At 41.2% G+C, this 17,785-nt stretch overlaps 1 protein-coding gene across 5 annotated transcripts; it reads left to right on the top strand.

The window, feature by feature from the left end:
- The first annotated feature begins 43 nt into the window (after positions 1-43).
- On the top strand, positions 44-16,664 carry DRAM2 (DNA damage regulated autophagy modulator 2). Of its 5 annotated transcripts, none has more exons than XM_083617604.1 (9): positions 51-169; positions 1,118-1,244; positions 5,311-5,468; positions 9,026-9,093; positions 9,937-10,076; positions 10,907-11,084; positions 12,488-12,570; positions 14,147-14,239; positions 15,972-16,664. In XM_083617604.1, exons 3-9 carry the CDS (start codon positions 5,338-5,340, stop codon positions 16,077-16,079), a joined length of 801 nt encoding a protein of 266 aa, XP_083473730.1. In that variant the 5' UTR covers positions 51-169; positions 1,118-1,244; positions 5,311-5,337; the 3' UTR covers positions 16,080-16,664. The 5 variants fall into 5 exon arrangements, with proteins under 5 accessions (XP_083473728.1, XP_083473730.1, XP_083473731.1 ...); XM_083617605.1 differs by having other exon boundaries at positions 1,118-3,504; XM_083617602.1 differs by lacking the exon at positions 1,118-1,244 and having other exon boundaries at positions 44-169.
- The last annotated feature ends 1,121 nt before the right edge of the window (positions 16,665-17,785 follow it).

Genomic DNA, 17,785 nt, shown 5'->3' with positions numbered 1-17,785 from the left:
CTGGCTCCAGGGACGCGCCTGGAAGGGAAGGCGGGGGTTGGCTGAGGGAGGAGGGAGCGTCGCGCGCGCCCGCCCCTGACCCGTTTCCTCCTCTCGCGTCCGCCCTTTCGCTGCTCCCCCCTCAGAGAGGAGGCGGCTGGAGCAGCGAGATGAGGGAGAGAGCGAGACGGTAAATTAACACCTCCCTGGAGGGTCGAATATCAAAGTGTGTACTTTGGCGTGAGGGGGACAGGGTCACCTCAGGTGCCGCGGGCGGGGAAAGGGAGCGCGCCTGCCTCCCGCCTTCCTCCTCCTCCTCCTCCTCAGGAGGGTCGCATGAAAACGACTCTTCCGTGCCAAGGGCACCTTCTCCCCGCCCCGAGAGAGAGGGAGGGAAGGACTGTGGCTTTAACAGCTGTATGACAGGCAGACGTTCAACGGATTTAGTTTCCCCATTAAACACAGCCCCATACGCAGAATACCACCCCCCCGTTTGAACTTCTGGTAGTTGTTAAAGGCACACGAGTCGGGAAAGTGGAGGGAGAGGTAGCAACTGCTGTTGTCCCCTTTCTCAGCCTAAAGAGAGCTGGTGGCTGGTAAGAGTGTTTATTTTTCAGGGTTTTTTTTCTTTTGCCCGAGAATGGTAACTTTCTGGTAGCTTTTTTTGATGCAAACGTTAAGACGTTCTCATTTGAGGTATGACTTCCTGCATTTGAGAAGACGAAATTATCATTATGACTATGCCTTTGTTTGTCCAAATGAAGGCTTTTTTTGTGTCTCCTAAATTAGTTGGGCTCTGCTTTGTAATCGAATGACTGTGCTGGGAAGAATCCTTCTTTGCACTCTTAGAGAGTAGGGCATTAGCTCTGTGCTATGTTCTGCAGTCGTGTCCAGCTTGAAGCTGTCTTTATTGACTAGAAAGCCACAAATCTTTTTTTTTCTTGTAGCATTTTTTCTTGTTTTGAACCAATGAAATAGCTGAGGAGGAAGAGTAAAATAGTAGCAACATCAGTTTAAATTAAAATCTGGGAGCCATGGAACTTTCAGAAACCGAATTTCCTACTATAGATCTACAGCTTAAATACTGCAGCTTTTAATGTTGAAAAGGAGTTTAATTTTTATCCATTGTAACTTAAAGATGCAGGTGAGATCCCATAGTCTGAAATACTCAAAGAGATGAGAGTCAAAAATGGATGGATGTTTCTTAAAAGTGAAATATTGAAGGTGCAAATGCAGACAATTCCAACAAGAAAGAAAAATGGGAGGTAACTAAAGAAACTTTCTCTCACAGTGGCCAACTATATGCCTGTGGAAAACCCAAAAGCAAGACCTGAACATAAGAGCACTCTGCCCTCCTGTAGTTTGCAGCAACTGGTACTCAGAAGGATACTGTTCTGACCATGGAAGCAGAGCATAGGCATTATGGTTGGTAGTCATTGATAGCTTTATTCCCCATTAATTTGTCCAATCCTTTTTTAAAAGCCATCCAAGTTGGCGGCCATCACTGCCTCTTGTGGGAGTGAGTTCCATAGTTTAATTATGTGCCACATGAATAAGTACAGTACTTCTTTTGCTCTGAATCTTCCAACTTTTAGCTTCACTGGATGTCCACAAATTCCAGTGTTACGAAAGAGGAAGTAATTTTTTCTCTCCACCATGGCACCTCTTACTTGCCTTTCTCTAAATGAAAATGTCCCAAATGTTGCAACCCTTTCTCATAAATGGCATGTGACCTACTGCCAGAGCTCATCAGTATTTTTTATCTGCAACTAGTTTCAGAAACTCCTAATTTTCCTTTTTCATAGAGTCGGACACATCCACATTCATCAGAATCTATCTCCCGTATCTTGAAATCTGCATTAACACCTGCAGTTCCACACTATGTTTTGTGTGTCATACTTATTTCAGGGAAAATAAAATATTTATTTTATCAAATTTGTGCCCAAAGTGGAGCCCCAGAAGCCTTACAAGATAGAAACTTTATAAACAGTTTAAAATGATAAAATCCTGTCGCTATTCCAATAACTCAACTTTCCTATACCCAACAGAATTGGGAATTTTATCATAGACATTGAGAATCTGATCCTGGTTGGCCCTCTGTGCATAGTTAATTTAAGCTACATCCTACATAAAACTGTTTTCCTTATGAGTTGTATTGCTAAGCTGTGGGGTGCATGGGGAAGTAGCTTAGTAGTACCCACTACAGCCAAAGAGTTGTGCTATGGTCCCCGATTACTTTCTATTTAGACTTTGTGATCTAAAAACCATGCACAGTACTCTTGTGGCTTCAGCATATCAAGTGTAATGATCAAGTACTCCAGCTACATTAAACCTTTCACCACACCATGGTAGAAATTGTAGTTGCATTTGACAGTTCCAACTGATAAGTGTTTTTGGTAGGTGGTATGACCAGTATTTTTGTGAATGGACATCCTGCTATTCATAGAATTAATAGAATCTTGAGTCCAAGTGTTGGCAGCAGAAAGGGGCGAGAGCTTATTTGCCAAACTAGAATGCCATACCTAAGGATATGTGGGGATTTTCCATTGTAGGAAAGTGAGGATTTGTGTTCTGTTCCCAATAGATCCAATTGTCAGTGAGCTCTCAGGATTCCTAGTATTTTCAAAACATATAATATTCAAAGCTAGGTGGTTGGAGTTCACAGGATGGTTAAAAGAGAAACTGCCATATTTAGGACCTGGCTACATTTTGCATGCAAGCGTATGGAAACCTGGGGAAGGAAAAGTGGCTTTGAATGAAGGGTGATTGGTGTGGAGTGAATAAGTGGTAGGTAGAGAGAGGTTTTAACAGCCCCCTTCCCCTTACCTCACCATTTCTCTGCTTCAAATCTTTCTCCTGCATCTAGCTTTTCACTTTGGAAAGTAGCTCTCAAGTTTTGCTATGGATATTATGTGTTTGCAACATATATTTCCGCCCTTAGATAGGTGCATCAGATCAAAGTCAAAAAGCAGGTTTCACCATTGTAACCTGGGATCAGTGGCCCTGACAAAGTAGAGTGCTGATATGAAAAGCAAATAGGGGGATAGGATAAGACCTAAGCCAGGTTCTAATTGTTTCCATTACTACTTTATAATTTATACAACTTCTAACACTTTAAAGTGATGCACAGTTACTAACAAACTGCCCAAATGTTTACAGTAGGCATGATAGTAAAGGAAAAGGAGTGGAAAGGGAAGGGGAAAACAAATTAAAGTACTAATTTTTAAAAGTTATGTAACTGGTGACCCGCTGGAATAGCCACTGAGAAGATTTCCATGTTCACTATTAGAGTAATTCTGTGGCTGTGTTAAACTCTTCAATTCTGTAATCTATATTCAGATTAGAATGTAGTCCGCTTCGACCTCTTATGGAGAAGTATAAAGATCCATGCAAGGCATTAAAACTCTGCCCCCTCCCCCTCCGGAAATACTCCCCCACCCACCTGAGACTCATCATGTATCGCTCACATACTTTGTGTCCTATTTTTACAACCACAAGGGAAGGAAACACGTTTTAAAATGAAAGGTGAGGTTCTCAGCAAACTGAATTCTGCCCACAATGCCATGTACCACATTTTCATGTACTGGTATGAATGTGGAAATTGAACACATCTACCTATAATCTATGGTTTGAAATCCAGGAAAGCACAACCATGTTACAGGTCTTCTGAATGTTCTCTGTCTCTGGTGCTGAATGTGATAACTGTTTTTCTGTGGGACACCTGCTGCTGCGGGATATGAGGAATCCAATAATATATGCTTTTCTAATCTAAAGGAATTACTTAGCCTTTGTGCAGAAGTCTATCTGAGAATAGTCAGAGGCCCATATAGAGCCCCCCCCACTGTTAATGCTTAAGAAATGTTAAATAGTCCCATTTGTTCCCTGCCATCAATTAGCAGTGTCCAGTGCTATTCAACCATCGTTTACTCCAAAAAATACAAAGCAGTGGAAAGGCTTCAAACAGGAATGCATCGGATTCCCTGTTTAAATTCTTATTTTGGATAAATAAAAACAGCATGCTGGTAATATTAAAATTAATATTCTTACAAAATATTTTTTAGAGTGGGGTAGGCAACCTAAGGTCTGTGGGCCGAATGCGGCCCAATCGCCTTCTCAGTCTGGCCTGCGGATGGTCTGGGGAATCAGTGTGTTTTTACATGAGTAGAATGTGTCCTTTTATTTAAAATGCACCTCTGGATTATTTGTGGGGCCTGCCTGGTGTTTTTACATGAGTAGAATGTGTGCTTTTATTTAAAATGCATCTCTGGGTTATTTGTGGGGCATAGGAATTGGTTCATTATTTTTTTCAAAATATAGTCCGGCCCACCACATGGTCTGAGGGACGGTGGACCGGCCCACAGCTGAAAAAGGTTGCTGACCTCTGTTTTAGAGATTGGAACAGATTCAGAAGAACATTAAGGGTAAAGCTAGATGGTTCCAGCACATTACCAAATAATGGAGTGTAAAAAGGAAGAGCTGCATTCTTTTCAAGCCCACTGATGCTCCCCTACATTGTGTTGTCCATTTTTAAGCAGAAATCTGAGCAGCATTAGCTGGATAAACCAATATCTAAGGCTAGGATTGCTGCTGTTACTGTGTAAACATGAAGTTATGCTCACAGTTAGATAAAAAGGGACCCCACTTTTACAATGCCCATATTTTTTTCTCCAACTTTAGGTGGAGATTGACCCAGGTTATTCCAAGTAGTATCAGCCTGCTCCTCTCTTGGAAACAATAATTGCTCTTTTCTAATGTGTTTATTTCCAGTCTTTAGTCATGGTACTTGATTTTTTTTTAATCCTCTTAACAGTTATGCAGGTTTTCATATGTTCCCATTGTGTATTGGAAGATTATTTTTACCGTATGTGGAATTTGCTGTCATGCCATCCATCTCTTTTATGTTTTTACAATATTGCACATAATTGGTAAAACAGTGGTCATTTTTATATCTCTGCCAAGAGATGAAACAGCCAAGAAAACTAGGAAGATTTGACACTGTTTATTAGATTCGTTCTTTCCCATGCCCCCATCTCCTTTTTCTAAAAAAAAAATTAGTCTTGCACATATTCAAAATACATTTCTGCTTTCTAGTTTCCATTCAGCTTCTGTATTGCAATAACTTTCTGTTTCCTGGTTTGTGTTGGTACTGCAGTGCAGGCACGGAAAGTGAAACAAGCTAATCTCTCGGGACAAAGGTCTTGAGTCAGTAAAATTGTTTGCCTGGGTGTGTTTCTAAACACAAAGAAGACTGCATACAAAAAGAATTGTTTGCTTTCAACGGCAAGGAAGGGGAAGAGAAAACATAGTTAATGGTATCTCTTCATTCTTCAGTGTTTGGACTTGGAAGATGATTTTGAGATGTGGTGGTTTCAGCAAGGTCTGAGCATCTTGCCTTCTGCCCTCGTTATTTGGACATCTGCTTCCTTTGTATTCTCATACATTACTGCAGTCGTCTTACATCATGTTGACCCTTTGGTGCCCTACATCAGGTCAGTAAGACTTTTACTATTGCATTGTTACATACAGCGGTACCTCTGGTTATGGACGCTTCTGGTTACAAACGCTTCAGGTTACAAGCTCCGCTGACCTGGAAGTAGCTGCTCCTGGTTGTGAACTTTGCCCCAGGATGTGAACAGAAATCGCGCACCAGAAGCATGCGCACGGCAGGAGGCCCCATTAGCGAAAGCGCCCTTCAGAAGAAGAACGGTTTCAGCTTAAGAACGGACCTCCAGAATGAATTAAGTTTGTAACCAGAGGTACCACTGTATAACAAAAGATCACTGCATAGGAAAGCACTCCCCCTTTGGGGGGTGTGGAACTCCTAATTTTTAAAAAGTCATATGCATACCAATTTAAAGTTATTTCATTTCTATCTAACAATGATGAAAAACTTGTTCCTCTCCCCTCGGCTTTGCTGGACGGTGAAGTTTGTATACTTCCCAATTCCTTACAGAGGAGTATGGCAAAATCAATAAATGGTTATAGGTTATAACTTGCCTGCAGCCATGTTTTAACTATAGGAGACTGCAAGAATCTGCAGCTGTAATAAACCGCATACACATTTTGACTAAGATACAGATTCCTATTTGGCTATTCCCAGGCAATGTGGGTGTAGCTGCTGTGATCACTGGAAACCAAGAGGCAGGGAGAAACCTGCATCCGAGTTATCCATTTTCTCCATTAACATGCCAGCTACAGGTCCTAGAGCAGGTCAGTTAGATCTCTTTCCTATGATGCATATATTGCTTGTAACCAAACATCCATAAGAGCTTCTTACTGTTTTAATTAAATATATAGTTTTAAATGCCATTGGAGAAGTATACATTTTTACAAGAAAACTGTTGTGGGGTGGTGGGGGGGGGAAGTGTTGCAGAGTCACTGCCTCTCAACCTACACTACCTCACAGTGTGGTTGTGAGGATAAAATGAGGAAGTGGGAGCACCATGCACTCCACCATGAGCTCCATGGAGGAAATGGGGCATATAAATATAAAGATGAATAAATAATATAAATAAATAATATTAGTACTATAGAAAAAGGTAATCTAATGTGTTCAGATGAAGAAAAATAATATTGCTGATATGAACACTCTCCCCTTTCATATGTTTTCAAGGTCCTTACTTCATTATTTGTAATGCCTTATGTCTGGGGTGGTAGATAAACCTTAGAATCATAGAATTGCAGAGTTGAATGGGATCCAGAGGATCATTTAGTCCAACCTCCTGCAATGCAGGAATATGCAGCTTTCCCATACAGGAATCGAACCTGCAACCTTAGTGTTATCATCATCATCAACCTTTTATTCGACCGTCAGTCAGAAAAAAGTACATTTGTCAATACACAGTTAAAACATCCAGGAAGATTTTAGAACTTAGCCAACACTAAAATGGGCTAAACAGATAGCCCCATATCAATACAGTCAATTATAGTCTTGCGACGCTTAAAAGCTAAAAAAAGAAATTTGGCCACCAAGGAAGGTATAGCTCTAGTGACATTATTCAGCAAGTGTAAAACCTGGTTTTCTCCGGGTAGGAAGCTAAATTGACATAGGTGTGGGTCTATAAAATTTTGTCTAAGCTCTGCATAAGAAGGGCAAGTCAAGAGAATGTGTTCGGTGGACTCAACCACACCCATGGCACAATGACAGGTTCTCTGGGCGTATGGTACTCCCCTGTACCTTCCCCACAATATCGCAGAGTCAAGGACATTTAATCTAGCCGCTGTAAGAAGTCTGCGGTATTCAACATAGTGGATTTCTGCAAGGTAGGGGGCTGGTATGGTCCGATAAATCTGGTCCCCTAGGAACATCCCTGGTTTTACCAGGGCTATGTCCTCTTGTCTGGCAATGTCACTCAGTCTCCGGGAGATCACAGCTCTAGCTTGATTGTACGTCATAGACTCAAAGTAAAGGTGAGACAATCCGCAGGATTGAACCTCGTTAATGACCTCCCTTTCCCACGATGATTGGAAATCGTCCCTCAATATCAAGGGGGCAATACCCACTGGTTTAAAACAAAGCTTGAGCCATAGCCAGAGCTTCGTCTTCAAGGCCACATACCGTAGAGCTTGCCAGCCGACCTCTAATCTCATAACCGCACCCGCTACCGAGGGGGGAATCCTAAGGATGGCTCTAAGGAATCGCGTTTGGATAGAATCCAGTTTCAAAAATTCCCTACGGGAGCCTAAAGAGATGCCCACCAAAAGAAGGGGGAGGACTTTCATTTGAAAGAGTCTCAAAGCTATCTTCACTGATTGAGTCTGATTCTTAGCATATAGAGATCTAATCTGGATGGCTGCCCTTAGTGTTATCAGCACCATGCTCTCACCAACTGAGCTATCCATTTCTAGGCCTTGTCATGCCTGATGTCAGGGAACCTTTTTTCAGTTCTGGGGCTGCATCCCCTTTTGGGCAACCTTTCAAGGACCACATGCTAGTGTTAGGCAGAACTAGAGGCTGAGCAATGAAAGGCTAGTTTCTGCACATACTCATACACCCCAGTGTGGTGTAGTGGTTAAGAGGGGTAGTCTCGTAATCTGGGGAACCGGGTTCGTGTCTCCGCTCCTCCACATGCAGCTGCTGGGTGACCTTGGGCCAGTCACACTTCTCTGAAGTCTCTCAGCCCCACTCACCTCACAGAGTGTTTCTTGTGGGGGAGGAAGGGAAAGGAGAATGTTAGCCGCTTTGAGACTCCTTAAAGGGAGTGAAAGGCGGGATATCAAATCCAAACTCTTCTTCTTCTTCTTCTTCCCTCTGTATCTCCATACAGAAAAGCAAGAGGCATTATCAGAATACATGGCCACATCCTAGCCTGGCAAAAATTGTTGGGGTGTGAAGCAAGGCCGGTGAGGTGTTGTGGCCTAGGGAGAGCTCCAAGGGCCACATTTGGCCTGCCAGCCTGAGGTTCCCTGCTCCGGCCTTATGTAATTCACTGGGCAGTGTTAAAAATCAGAGATCCAGCATGTTGTAAGCAAGAGAAAGGATTACTAGCAAATATTTTCAGCAGATAATTTGCAAGTGGGTGGGGTGAAGGTCTGTGTTTCTGGATGAATACATAGAGATAGCATATAGGCAGCCTAATAAGACTGCACTTTGCTTTTTAGAACTTTGCCATTATTCATGTATTGAAATTCTTAAATGACTTGGAGTCAGAAAATTTGTCAGACATTGGTAAACTTTAGCCATGCATAGCTGGCTATTATAAATAAATAAATAAATAAATAAATAAATAAATAAAGGCTCTGTATTTGGCAAACAACCTTTTATAAGTCTTTAAAAAACTTGTTCCTTTAATAAAAACATTTAATAAAAACATTAAAGCATTAAAAACTTACTCCATGCATTTTGAAATAATACAAAAACCAAATGAGTCGTGCCTCAAGTACTTCATGGGCATGGATTTGTTTTTGGTTGCTTCCCTTTTGATAGTTGTATTTTTTCTCCATCTACTGCTTATTCTTGATACTTGCAAATTGGTATTTAAAAATTTAAATGTCTCCCATTTGGTGAGTTTTAGAGTCACTGTATCTTACGTTGCTTTTCTTTCAGTGACACAGGAACAACACCCCCTGAAAGATGTTTGTTTGGGATAATGTTAAACATTGCCGCTCTTTTGGGTAAGTACGGGGGCGAAGAATCCTAGGCTTCTGAAAGATGCTTAGACTTAGGCTTTGTGAGACTCCAGAGGGAAGGAATTCTGTCTCTGTAGCATAGCTATTGAGATGCCCTTGTCATGTGGAAAAGGTGCACTGATGGAAGCGAGACAAGGACACCACAACAACTGTTCTTAAAGATTTCCATGGCAAATACAGGTGGCAATATGATTATTGACTATTCATTATTCCATAAATAATCCTGCTAAATCTGCCTGTCTCATAGTAGACAAGTAATTGTATATGACACAGAATCTTGTGACAGCTTAAAAACTTACAAATGCGTTAAGGTGTAAGACAAAGGGTTTTGAGATACTACATAGTTAATAGCCATACCAATGCCAGGATGTTTGTTATAAACAACTGTTTGTGAATTCTCTCTCTTAATATATGATTATCACTGTTTTGTGCTTCCTGTATTTCATTTCCTTCTGACCATACTGTTTACAGTTTTGCTCCTGCAAAATCATGTGAATATATCCCTATAACTCAGGAGAATACTTCATGCATCTAACAAAATGAACAAATCCATGAAAGCTTCTACCCTAATCAATTTGTTAAGTCTTTTAAAGATGCCATGATAATCTTTGTTCTTTTTGCTGCAACATACTAACATGGCTACTCTAAAAGTATACGTCATATAAGTAAAATTCATCTGCCCTCAGGGCTGCATTCACAGACTTTCTTCCCTCATATTGTATTTTGAGTACCTGACAGCTAGTTTTAGGTGGCCACCAATTATACTTGGCTTCTTCCAATGGCAGTCTTTTATACCATAGTCTTACTGTGCTGTATTTGGATTCACAGGCATGGCAACCATGTATGTCCGATACAAACAAGTTGATGCTTTGAATCCTGACAACCCCAAGATCTTCAAGTTAAATAAAGCTGGCTTTGTGCTAGGAACAGTTAGTTGCTTTGGGCTTTGCGTCATTGCGAACTTCCAGGTTTGTACTTCATCTTTAATTGTTTTGGAATATAGGATATGATAGGCTTTTTTTTTCTCTCCAGAGAAGTTACCTATTGATTGTCTTCCAGCATAAATTTGGGTAGTGAATGCACATGAAAAACAATTTTTCATCTGATAATAGGTTTGTGTTTACAATTGGGCTTTGGTTGTCAGGCCACAATTGTACGATTGCCATGACCTTGCTGTACATTTACGTAGTAGCAATTAGTGCTGTTTAGTTTTATTGGTGTGAATTTCAATATTTACACATGATTTGTTAAGCAACTTGCCTTTTTTGCTGTAAGCCTCTTGGGAGATATTCAGGTGACAAGTGACTAATAAGTCTAAGAAATGAAATGAAATGCTCAGGCACAAAGCTTATTGGATGGCCTTGGGCTGGTTGCAGTCTCTCAGCCTAACCTTCTAAGAGTTGTTGAGGTTAAAGTGCTATCAGAGTTCTAGACACACATCATGCAGCAACCTTCAAACTAGACATATCTGTGGTCAGTAGTTGGGTGAGAGACTATCTGGAAACCACATGTGTGCTACTTTGAGCTTCCTGGAGAAAAGCTAGCATGTAAACTATTATTTTCCACTAAAAAGTAGGGTAAAAATGTTTTAAGTGTAAAAAATACAAAACATGAATTAAGTCTGGGAGACAGATGTAAGAAATAGGTATATGATATTGCTATCAAACCACATTTTTTTGAAAATGTGAACTCTCCTTGGGAGCCACCCCTCTAAAGTCTCAGTTTATTGACTGAATTGTTCAGCTTTCAAATATTACTTGGTCAAACCAGCTTTGAAACCTGTGTTCTTTTCCTCCAGAAAAGCACTTTATTTTCTATGCATGTAACCGGAGCCTGTCTCACGTTTGGAATAGGAGCCATTTACATTCTGGTTCAAACAGTTCTTTCTTACAAGATGCAACCAGGGATTCATGGAAAGGGCATTTTTTGGATCAGACTGACAGTTCTGCTGTGGTGTACATTGAGCATAGTGAGTAGTATCCTTTGTGGTGAAATGTCATTAAAACAGTGAACATGTATAATTTATATTCAAATAGTAGAATGTGAACTTAAGACTGCAGTTCAACTCATCCATGTTCTATTTGGAAGTCTCTGTGACTTCAGTGGGTGTTAGTATAAGAACATAAGAAGAGCCCTATTTGATCAGACCAAAGGTATATCTAGTCCAGTATTTTACTTCCGGCTGACATTTTTCCTAACCCAAAGGTTTTAAATGTTCTAGCCTTTCCTTCTATGGAAGGTTCTCAAGCCCTCAGATAGTTTTTGTTCTTTTTATGCATCTTTCCCAGTTCTGTGATGCTTATTTAAGTATACGTAGGATTCAAAATGCAGCTGCATCATATATTTGTATAACAACATTACGTTGATGCCACTGGTGCCAATTACAGCCTCCCTCCCAGGAAAAATAAAGCATAGGGATTTTCATAGGGATTGCAGCACAGAAAGAAATGGTTAGCCTCCCTTCCTGCACATCACAATCTGCAGCTGCTATTCAAAAACATGCTGAATGTATTCATACTTCTCTGCATAGGGACTAGGCTGCAAATCTATTTCGTAAATAAATGACTAAGATAAAGTTGAATGGTTTCTCAAATGCTGAAAGCGCAAAGCAGATGTTAGGGGTATTTGAAAGGAAATCCATTTGTGAGTCTCTAAATTTCAACTATATTGGTATACATTTCACAAGAGGTAAGAAAAATATTCTGTTTGGCATTGATGGGGAGAGCAATCAAACCTGTCAGAAGCCAGTGTTAATTGCACTGGGGTAAATTATGCTGCTGTTAATTCACTCCTATTCCAAACTCCATTCAGGAGTAGGACTGAGTGAGCCCAAGCCTGAAGAGGGAAAACAAGTCTTTAAATAGAGTTTGTCTTCCACCACCCTTTTTGCAAGTAAGATTGACCATTGAGCAGTTAAATCATGTGACTGAGCTGAATTTGGAAAAGAGGCAAGTCTTCTGCCTCTCCACAGAACACAACTTTTTCAGGACTCATTCCAGTGCTGGCTGGAAGAGTATTCTCCAGTTGAGCAAAGCTGAGGGTCTTCAGCCGGCTGAGCTTAGGCTTAGCCCAGAGATACACCTGTTCCAAACTCCACTCATCCTGGCAGATCTTGGATTTGGACTGCTCCCTAAATCTCAGCTGAGGCATTTGGTCAGTTTATGGTTATCACATTTTTAAAGGACATGGACAAACTGAAGAAACCAGCAAAACTGAAGATCCATACCAGGAAAAATAATATCTCTTCTATTTCTTGATATGAGTCAGCCAATAAACCAGAGCTCCTAGATCAGAGAAAAAGCAAATAAAGGCAAGCAAGGATGAATGTAAAGTGAGGGTGCTCCATATGCCTCATGGGTGTTCCTTAACCTGCTAAAAGTGTTTATTTCTTCAGTCATTTTGTACAGTGGCCTGTGTGGAACAGGTTTAGTACAGAAGCTGCATTGGGACCCCCAGGAGAACGTAAGTTTCATATTCTTATGAGAAAAATTGAAGACATAATGGAAATTGGTTCTCTGCATTGTAGCATATATATGGGGGGGGAGGGACAGCTATGCGCGCGCACACACACACACACACACACACACACAAAAACAAACAGCTAAGTAGTCACAGTAAAAAATTACCAGGGCATACAAAAGTAAGGCAGTGGTGATGTAGGGAGCTCAAAACCCACTGTTGGCTTGACTATTTGAACCAGAAGGTACCCGGGAAATTAAAAACCAGATTGCATGACAGTTGCCCTGCCTGAGCTTCTGCCAATTTGCTAGCTTCTTTGAGTAGTCCGCCCCCCCAGATAAAGTAGCACATAAATTAACAAACATAACCCTAAAAATAGTATGAGACAAGTGTTTCTCACATTTTCTATAAATATTGCGGCCCATTTCATGCCAGTTCAGTCTAGAGAAATGTGTAAGAGCTCAGTTGGATCGGCCAGATGTCTGTGGGATGCCCACAAGCAGGGTATAAAGGTAATAGCCCCCAGTTACTCTTCAGCAAATGGCATTGCCATCTTCAGTTATAGTGCTAAACCATGGTTTAAGCGCAGGGATGGAGATTCTCCAGCTCACGAGCCAGACTTTACCCACCAGGGGGGTCAAAGTTGGCCTTGTTAAAACAGGGTTTCCTCCCATTATGCTCCATGAATAAGTGTAGCCTCCTCCTAGGCTTGCATGTTTCCCTTCCTTTCACATGGAAGTGAGGCTTTTGCTTTCCTTAACTCTGGCCTGTTTTTGTCTGAACTGTGAATTGTGGTTCAATACATTATGGTTAGCTTTAACACGATATATATTTGAAGGAGGCTTATTTTGAAATTAACTGTAATTAGTATTAACAAACCTTACTTAGCTTTTTGGATGAAATGACAAACCACAGTTAAAGGAAAGAAAAAGCTAGTGTCTAGTGCTATATGAATGAGGAACCTAGGCTCATTCACATAGCACTAGATGGTGTAGCATTCCACCTTAACATGGTTATTCACTGGCCTATTGCCTCTGAACCTGGAAATAACCAAACAAAAATGTATGGAGCACAAATCAGAACTCATTCACCGCCATTCTGTATACTGTCCAAATAGGTGGCTAGGGGAAAATCAGCCCTCAGCACACTTTCCATACACTTATTATCTATGAGACTATTTTAGAAGGAACAAGAGAAACCTGCAACAAAATGCTGCAGTGTATCCCCAGTTGTAAAAGGGTGGTTTGCATTCAGGGTTTCATCCCCCCATCCTAATTTCCTCTAAATACAGTATTCAACTCATCCCCATCTGTTCCATTTTTCTTTTCCAACTATTACTTTAAAGGCTATGCCTACTGAGCATGCTTAGTCATCCATGAGCTGCTTTTATAGGGTTTGCCCCCTTAAGTGTTCATCTTTTCAAAAACAATTCATACCTTTTTGCAATCTGTAGGGTTCCCCTGGGCATGCTGAAACTTCCCTCTTGTTTTGACTACTTGTTGACAGTCACTTAATTGCTATTAGTGATCTTTCACCACTAAGATGTATTCTCATAGAAACCTGTTTTTGTCTTCTACAGGGTTACACTTTTCACATCATGAGCACAGTCTCTGAGTGGTCTTTGGCTTTCTCTTTCCTCAGCTTTTTCCTTACTTACATTCGTGACTTCCAGGTAAACCAATGCGAGTTTTTAGTTGAATAGCTTCTAAGCGATAATAGATATCCTTAACCATCCTGAAGTTTTGGGGGGTGGCTTAACACAACAAGGAAGGCACTTCATGGGATAATATGAAATGTGAATTTCCATGGCAAATCGTGTAAGGTAAATATCACCCCATGCTAAAAGCTTGTGGCTTTTGATCTGTAAACTTCCTCTTTGACGTACATGACCGGCCACTGTTAAAGACAGTATGCACACTAGATAGCCACTATTAAGACAGTATGTGCACTAGATGGAGCACAGAAATTAAAATGGCTGTTTTTCTGAGCTACAAGAGAAAAAAGAACACTTCATACAAGCATAGTTTACTTTCAGAGGCTGGCCTTGCAATATTACCTTTTTCAGAAATCTGTTTTTAAGCATGAAGAACAACATTTTGTCTGCGTTGTCTCTCTTGCTTATGAAAACAAACCCAACTCTGTTTACAATGAAAGTATAATATGCACTGAAAGTCCCAGTGCAATTGGTAGTATGACTCAAAATAAAATCCACACAAGGCATGTATGTAGTCACAAAGAACTCGACAAGAATATATGCAGTCTTGCAATTTGCCATTCAATATAACCAAGAGTTCAGCTAGGTAGTAAATCTTTTAGATAAGACTGTGTACATGAAGGACTCTGGCAACAAGGCTCCTATGTATGGTCTTCGTTTTGTTATGTCTTATTCAGGTTGGTTCAGATACACAGATAAACGTCAAGTTTATGCTCATAACGAGGCCAGCTCCTGACTTGCATGGGCACTTAGCTCCTAGTAAAATCCTTGCTTATGAGCCAATACCAAATTACAAAGCAATGCATGAAACCTTTCTTTACAAGTGTCTCATGGATCACTGGATTTAGTGATGGAAAACCATTAAAAAATTCATTTCTGCTACGCACTGCAGAATGTTATTCTGTTTGATGAATTTATACCCTACCTTCCCCCTTAAAGGGTGATTCCCCACCACAAGCCTTTTTTTGAGAATTAGGACACCTTTAGTGCCTTGCCATATCTGTTCATGTCTATTTAAGCCAGGTAGGAAGTCCAGATGACACTGGACTCCCCACTTCCATCCTCCCCAGCAAACATGGCCACAGGTCAGATATTATGGGAGTTCAGCAACATCTGGAGGACCACGGGTATCCCACCCCTGGTTTAAGTGTTCCAACAAAATCCCTCCAGGTACATCTGTAGCATAGCTGGGGAAACTCAGTCCTGAGGGTTAGATACAGCTCTCAAGCCTTCTCTATCCAGTCCTTGTCACAGCCCTACTCAATACCCCACTTGAGTTCTTTTGCCTTGCTAGAATGTGTCCTTAGACTGTGATAATTCCTCTGATTTATGTGGATTGAGAGATGTGGGACTTGTGTAGCTGGTATGTAGCCTACTGTAAATAGGTAAGAGTTGTATCCATTATTTCACCCGCTTTTACCTCTGGCCCACCTATTACTGGCGTGCAGCTGCTGGAATGTTCCCCATGAGGAAATGCAGCCATTGAGCTGAAAAAAATCCCACCACACATCTCTGGAATTAAAAAAAAAACAGCCAATAGTAATCCAAACCAGTGAGACCCATCAATTCCACCATCACCACCCAGTGAAGAAAGATCTAGTGGAGGACTGTTTGATGTTGCAGTTGTTGCTCTGCGAAAATGGATTGACAGACTTTATTCATTCTTTTCCACCATTGTTCCCTTCTTCAGAAAATCTCCTTGCGTACAGAAGCACTGCTGCATGGGCACAATCTTTATTGTACACATCAGCAGCTACTAGCAGATGACCAAGGAATGCCAACTACAGGGAATATATGAGAAGATAACAATGGAGAATGAGTATGAATTGGATCTAAAGGTGGAATCCGTCCATCAGAGAATGGCTTTTTCTGTCAGAAGGGAAACTTTGGATCAAACACTAGCTTTTAATATCTGATAAACCTATGTTGGTTTTGTGTCTAAAAATCCAATGTTGCCTGAGTGCACTTCTGCTCACACAATGGGACTTCCCTATCCTCTCCCCAAATCTGTCCTGGAGGGTCACCTAAGTGAAGTGCCATTGCTCTTGAGCACAGACACCATTGGATTTCACTCAGTTATGCCATCACTCTTAATATGCAACTAACAAGATAGATGCCTACCTTGTCTCATCATCAACCACATCTACAACTCTATAAATGTGTTTTAAGATTTAGCACATTCTGTGCAAGCAGTAAAAATGTGTCATTTTATATGCAAATATTGATGAAGGATTGTTAATGAAATCTGTCACTTATGTGAAAATATTTTTAATTAACCCATAAAGCAATGCAATTCCGAATATGAAGTAATACTGCCAGTAGCAGCCTGCAACATTTCTTCCATATTTTTATAAAATGAATAATAAAATACAGATTAAAGTTTGCTGACTGAAGTCCATGATTCTGCATACTCACAAAAGGAGATGGGATTGAAAGATTTCCATGTATAGGTTAAATTAGGGGTCAACCACGTTTCTGGGCCAGTGGGCACACCTGGAATTTTGAGAGTTCTGTGGGTGCCAGCCACAACACAGTTGCCACGTTAGGGGGGAGACACAGAAAGGTACAGTCATTGCACAGCTCCTTCCATAATTGTATTTGCATACTAGACCTTGTAGAATTTCTGAATCAAACAGCAGCCTTCTCTTTGCTAAGCAACATGTGGAAATTTCCTTCCAAAACTGATGGTATCACTTCCCCTGCAGCTTAACAAAATTCAGATAGTGTTTAGAAACTATGTAAGATAGCCAGCTTGCTTTTTCCTGCTCCAGAACATGAACCAATGGATTCAAGTTACAAGAAAGAAGATGCCAACATCAGGAAGAACTTTCTCACAGTGGAACAGATTCCCTTGGAAGGTGGTAGATTCTTTCTCCTTGGAGGTTTTTAAGCAGAGGTTGGATGGCCATCTGTCATGGATGTTTTAGTTGAGATTCCTGCATTGTAGGGGTTTGGACTAGATGACCCTTCCAACTCTTCAATTCTATGAGAGGACAAGTTGGGATATGCCTGTTCTAAACTTGAGTGGATTTTAAAAATCAGAACCCTTAGTCTTTTCGAAGAACAAACATTTTCTATATCCCACACATATTCTGAGATCATAAGCCGGTATCAACAAGAAAGACAAGTTAAAATTTGGTTTTCATAACAAACGGGTGGGACGCGGGTGGCGCTGTGGGTAAAACCTCAGCGCCTAGGACTTGCCGATCGTATGGTCGGCGGTTCGAATCCCCGCGGCGGGGTGAGCTCCCGTCGTTCGGTCCCAGCTCCTGCCCACCTAGCAGTTCGAAAGCACCCTTAAGTGCAAGTAGATAAATAGGTACCGCTTTATAGCGGGAAGGTAAACGGCGTTTCCGTGTGCTGTGCTGGTGCAGGCTCGCCAGAGCAGCTTCGTCACGCTGGCCACGTGACCCGGAAGTGTCTTCGGACAGCGCTGGCCCCCGGCCTCTTAAGCGAGATGGGCGCGCAACCCCAGAGTCAGTCACGACTGGCCCGTACGGGCAG

This window comes from Podarcis filfolensis (assembly GCF_964270895.1).
Source record: "Podarcis filfolensis genome assembly, chromosome: 6".
Lineage (NCBI taxonomy): Eukaryota > Metazoa > Chordata > Lepidosauria > Squamata > Lacertidae > Podarcis > Podarcis filfolensis.
The sequence above is the reverse complement of the archived record's forward strand: the minus strand, read 5'-3'. Positions and strand labels throughout refer to the sequence as shown.

What these genes read in the sequence shown, in the direction of transcription:
- DRAM2 (XM_083617602.1), top strand. Translation starts at nt 5,338, where the DNA reads ATGTGGTGGTTTCAGCAAGGTCTGAGCATCTTGCCTTCTGCCCTCGTT. An exon ending in CCTTTGGTGCCCTACATCAG is followed by an intron (nt 5,469 to 9,025) that starts GTCAGTAAGACT and finishes CTTTTCTTTCAG; the next exon opens with TGACACAGGAACAACACCCC. An exon ending in GCGTCATTGCGAACTTCCAG is followed by an intron (nt 10,077 to 10,906) that starts GTTTGTACTTCA and finishes CTTTTCCTCCAG; the next exon opens with AAAAGCACTTTATTTTCTAT.